The sequence below is a fragment of the Glossina fuscipes genome, unplaced genomic scaffold (assembly GCF_014805625.2).
Source record: "Glossina fuscipes isolate IAEA_lab_2018 unplaced genomic scaffold, Yale_Gfus_2 67086, whole genome shotgun sequence".
In the NCBI taxonomy this organism is placed as follows: Eukaryota; Metazoa; Arthropoda; class Insecta; order Diptera; family Glossinidae; genus Glossina; species Glossina fuscipes.
The window spans coordinates 16,994-22,528 of NW_024004141.1; the positions used below are offsets into that span (position 1 = coordinate 16,994).

The 5,535-nt window shown below is 35.7% G+C and overlaps 1 protein-coding gene across 1 annotated transcript; it reads left to right on the top strand.

The window, feature by feature from the left end:
- The first annotated feature begins 2,347 nt into the window (after positions 1-2,347).
- Positions 2,348-3,501, top strand: LOC119643897. The gene is made up of 3 exons (XM_038043399.1): positions 2,348-2,782; positions 2,846-3,086; positions 3,179-3,501. The coding sequence occupies exons 1-3, from the start codon at positions 2,348-2,350 to the stop codon at positions 3,499-3,501; spliced, it is 999 nt and encodes a 332-aa protein (XP_037899327.1).
- Positions 3,502-5,535: the final 2,034 nt, after the last annotated feature.

Sequence of the window (5,535 nt, forward strand, 5' to 3'; positions counted from 1 at the left end):
ACTGAGTCTAAAATCCAACTGATGATTAGATACCACCAGCATCTTGGTAAGGATCGAGCGCAAGGCTGCGTGGCGAGAGAGTTATGTCTCACGCAGTAAGAAGCAAATTTGTCGGATAGGTTACTATTTGGCACATGGCTGCCTAACTCCACGACACTTCTAATTACTAATTCTAATAACTAGCTGCGATTTACGGATCCTGTTTGTCTCTTCACAAATTTAGTAAGCAGTACCTGCAGCTGATGTATTCCTCTCAAAAAATTCTTGTTGCCTGCGATAATTCGAGTGAATATTATCTGCGAGAAAAGTTAGGATTAATGAAGAATTTCTCTTCCAGACGTTATGGTTAAGAGTTTTGAATGTTTTTTTTTCTTTTCATTTATATTGATATAAGAGAAAATGAATAATGGACTTGTGGAAAATTATGTAGTGAAAGTGTAAGTGAGATGTGAGACGATCAACTCTTATTAGTTAGTTATTGTATCATTTTCATTTGCTTACTTCGAACAGTTGCTTTGAATTATTTTTTAATTTATCTCAAGAGCTATTTGAATTTTTCTATTTCTTTTCGTTTTCAATCGTTCAGTTAATTACTAACACAATACAAAATTAATTCCATGAAAAAAATAAGAAGTCAACAGTCGGACGGATAGACAGTTATGACAAAATTGACTAAAAAAGCGAGTTTTTGATGCACATTTTAAGGGGTTAACCAGTCCGCTTCTGCCTATTACGCATGCGGGAATTAGGGCGATTCACTTTCTGGTGGTATTTTCAAAAATGCATATATTTGAATAAGGGTCAGAGGAGAGAATCGCTAAAGTAAGGAGATCCTGTTATCGCGGGTGCCAGAAAAAACATAAACACCCTATCAATGCACTGTGTTTTCGGGGCAGGGGAGGCTCCGGGAGATAATAGAGATACGGAGCTAATACATACTCGGTTGCAGTTTGTTCGAACTTGAATAGAAATATAAGCAGAAAAATGGAGGGAGTAAGTTGAGGCCCAAATGTTTAATATGTTGTGTCACAACATTACAAGGTACATATGTGCATTTTTCTCCGTCAACTTTGCACCAATAACAGAGTTCTACAGACAGTCATACAGATGGTCGCCGAAGGGACATTGCTCCGCGATAAATGAATTAAACTCTTTCATTTTTCTACCGAGAGTATTCTCGGCCTAACGTTGCCTTAATCGGAGACAAGGCTTGAAGGCACTAGCCAAGAATCTATGGCGTGACAATGTTGCAGCAGCTCACGATCCTAACTCAATCGCACCAAAGATAGAGCATTATCTTACGTGGCGTCTATTCGAGCTCTGACATTGCTAGTGTGAGTAGCTTCCTTCGTCTTGGATCACGATCCTTTTTTACCACTCATCAATCTCGTGAAAAATGGCCCACATTGGTCCCGTTGTAGCAATGATTTGCTTAAGGAAATTCAGGATAATAAATAATCAACCTAAGGGTCAAATCAAACATTCGTATCACTCTTGCCTAAATGATTAAAAGCTGGCAGCAATAGGATAGGCTGCCGAATTGTGATACGATTTTCTTATGATGACAGCGGTTTACTATAAAAACTACTTATCCTTAAACTATACGTTACACATGCGTAAATATTCCTGCTTTCCTTCTTTACTTTCTTTTGCTTTCGCTTGATGTTTTCCAATTTTATTATACCCTTGATGTAGATTGGATTCAGCGATAGTGTTCCGCCTTTAAAATACTTATGATGATGAAAACCAATATTCATATGTATTGAAAAGTTGACTTAAATTTTCCAATTTTCCAAGCAGCAACTTTTCTATAATTGCAAAAAAAATTGAACGAGAAATTGGAACAAGAAATCACATAAACGGTAGCTCCGTTTACAAGGCGATTGTATTTTCCTAGAACCAGCATATCCACAAGCAGAAAAAACTTCACAATTGGGAAAAGTGTAAAAATCTCGAATTTCAAGAATTTATGGAAAATCCAATTCTTGCCGCACACAAAAAAAAAAAAAAGAAAAAAGAGATGCAACAAAAATAGAAATGGAAACCAGATTTATTGTGTGCGAATGATTGCCTTAGCTGACTAACTGACTAGCTGACGAGCTTGTTAATAGAAGAGCGCATCTCCTTACTTTCAATTACTTAGCCAGACACAGAGTTAATAAATGCGATGGCAAACACTGTTTTAGAGACATTTTCACTAAAACCATTTAAGCGAATGCACATCAACTTAATTCCCGCAAACATAATTCGGAAAAATAAATCAAAAGAAATACTTAAACCAAGAAATTAAATCAGGAAAAAAATTGAGATTAAAAGAAACAAAAAAAAAAATAAATAAATAAATAAAATGAAAATAAAAAGATTCAAGTCTTTAAGTATTTTAGTATTGCTACTGGTTTTAACTGACGGCCACCAACATAGGTTTAGTGATGAGAGAGTAAATAATTTACAAATCAATAACAATAGTACAAGTGATAATCAGCCGGATGTCTTGAGTGCGAACGACACGCAGTTAATTGAGCAGAATACCAAAGAAGGTCGAAGTATTGCTGGCACAACCTTAAATGAGAGACATGCGAAGCCGTTAAGAAGCGTTTTCATGAATATCTATAATAATTACAAGAGCACTTATCTGGGTAATAAGACATTAACGGAATATAAACAAACCTTAAGGAAGGCCTTGAAAAGGAACCCCTCCCAACAAGAGAAGCTGGCGCATTATGCGAATGAAACCAATGAAAATTTGACGACTGAGTTTTTACGGTTGAATACCGAACCGGAAGTAGAAGAAGAAGAAGAAGAACAAGAAGAAGAAGAACAAGAACAAGACGAGCACACCGAAAAGCTAGTTACAGGTGAAGATTTGGCCACGACCACGGTGAAACCCGAACGAATTAAGGAGAGTAAAATGAAATATGAGAAGAAACAGCGTAAAAAGGCACATTTAAATACTCTTCATTACAATATGGGGCCGGGCTTTAACCTTAGCTTAGATATGGAAAATAGCATTGTTAAAGTCAAGTTAGACGGAAATAGTCTGAATGAAATAATGGCAGGACGATGGCTGATGGATAATTCAGAAGAAGGTGAGCATATTGTTATATTGCTTGAAGAATGGCCGCCAATTTTTGTATATTACATGCATTTATTGATTACATTTTTATATTTATTATTACAGGTCGCGGTAAAAAGTATAATATGGTGACGAAAATTTTACCGCTTTTCATTTTACCATTCTTAATACAATCATCGGTTATGCCGTTCCTGATAACTAAATTGAAATTGCTACTGGTCAAATCTATGCTGATCGGCAAATTGGCTATATTCTTGGTAGTAATATCCGCTTTCAGAGCCAACGCGAACAAAGCAATGCAAACATATGAAGTGCCTCCGAATTTTTGGGCTGGTGAACCGAGTCGCAAATATGAGTTAACCGGTGCCGCTTCGCATCCAGCGTACAGTGGTTATCGGGTGGACGGCAAACCGGCTTGGATAAACTAACCAATGTTATTAGAAATAAAAACTCTCCTGTTGATTGATTACTTTCTTTTTTTAAGTGCCTTTTAATTTGTCGATTCTTATAGCATGCAAGTCAAGTTTTGGTTAGCATAAAGTTGCATAACAATTTAAAGCTGGACAACTCAAGTCTTCCTTTGGTCTATTTGGTCTTCCAAAATGTTTAGGGATTTTCAAAGTACGATAAAGCGATTTAGTCTATTAAACTATTAAATAAATTTAAAAGCGTAGCTGCTGCCTTCGCTTCGGTACGCATAATCGGAACAACCTATAGTTGCGGTTTTCTAAGAACGGTGGAAGTGTCATTAGATCAATCGGTTCGGTTTCATTATTTGGACATCAAAAATTGTTTGTCTATTTCCAGCATATTTTAAAATTTCTATAAAAGCCGTCAAAGCATTTTGAACACTGTTTCTTATCCTGTGATTTATCACTATTATTGTCAGCCAACATGGTTTCTGATGTCATAAATGTGTTTGTATCTGTGCCGTTCTTCAAATGCTTGATTTTTATTATTATTTATAGGCGAGTAGGTAAGAACCGCGACTACGAGGTCAGTGTTCGCGGGTGCACACCTCAAGTGAGATACCTATAGTAAGCGCTCAGTCGGTAAAGGCACAACATTTACCGGTTGGGCGCATGCCCACTAGACTGTGGCCACTCCATATCGTTTTATAAATTTGTCGTCTGCATTTTATCTATAGATGACACACATATTTTTGCGCATCCGCGACGTATAAGTCGCCAATATCGACGAATGCTTTTTTTCTCTTATTTTGCTTTATTTATTATTTAATGCATCACATTCTAAATGGTTGACAAATGCAGAAAACCAGTTGTGAACTGCACATGACGAGACTTTGCAGATTTCATGTAATTTTTGTATTTCATGGTATACTAAATCAGCTCCAATTATGTCTGCACCGTCATCCAATTGTCTTATTATTTCTTAATATTATTCTAAGTAAAAAAATTAGTTGATTAATTGATTCTTAAGAAGAAGACAAAGACGGGCAATATTTTGAATAAACGTTTCTTACAATCCATTTTGAAGTAACTGCTTTTTCATTAAGAGGGCCGGTGGAGTCATTTTTGTATATATGTGTTTTTTGATTACCTCTCCCTTTGAGTCGTTTATCCGAATTCCGTGTAGAACTCGACATAGATAGCATTTTTTTAATCAGAACCTGTCGTTTGTGGGTTTGTTTTGTTATTAGCTAACGCCAGCTAGCAACGAAAGTTTCATGTTTACATTTTTCCACAAATTTTTGTAGTTAACACACGAAAGAAATCAGCAAGCGCACGTGGCGAAATTGACTAAAAAGCTACAAATGCCTGATCGAGAATATCATATAAGTGCGTGTGTATGTGCGTTTCTGCATATTACAAGTTGAGTAACAATATCGAATACCACCTCATCATCCTTCATTACTGGATATAAAAAGCAATTTAAAAAACATATTTTTGAATACCAACACTGCCTATCAATGTCTCATAGCTATGCGGAAAGCTTCTTTATGTCTGCGTTGCCGCTTTTGATTCAATGTTAAAATTTTGGAAAAAAAAAAAAAAAACAAGATTACTAACCTTAAGCAAGTTTAAGTGCTGGCATTACTGTTACCTTGTTTCAGTCGTGTCTTCAACTTTGTAACTGTACATGTACTTGGAACAGTATTATTATTTCCTAGCGGGTCAATTAGATTTCAATTTTGCATGAATTTATGGGAAAAAAAGTCATGCTCTTACTCGAAAAATTGTTAACATTTGGCATAAGTGTAATCTTTTTTACTTTTTTTGTCTTACTTACCATTCTGTTCGAAGATTTAAATGGAGCTCATCGATATGTGCAAAGATTACAGAATGTTTTAAAAAATTCTACACCAACACTGACCAACAATGCTACTATACACACTACCAAGGAAGGAGTACGTTATGTATTTTTTTTAATGTTTATGTTTTTTATTTAATTGAAAATTATAAAAATTCTTTGCTCTTCCACGCAGATTAACTATCGCTTGC

Bases quoted from the DNA above. Each gene is read 5' to 3' on its own strand.
- LOC119643897 (XM_038043399.1), top strand. From the start codon at position 2,348: ATGAAAATAAAAAGATTCAAGTCTTTAAGTATTTTAGTATTGCTACTG. The intron at 2,783-2,845 runs GTAGAAGAAGAA...CACACCGAAAAG, and splicing joins GGTTGAATACCGAACCGGAA to CTAGTTACAGGTGAAGATTT. The intron at 3,087-3,178 runs GTGAGCATATTG...TTATTATTACAG, and splicing joins GATGGATAATTCAGAAGAAG to GTCGCGGTAAAAAGTATAAT.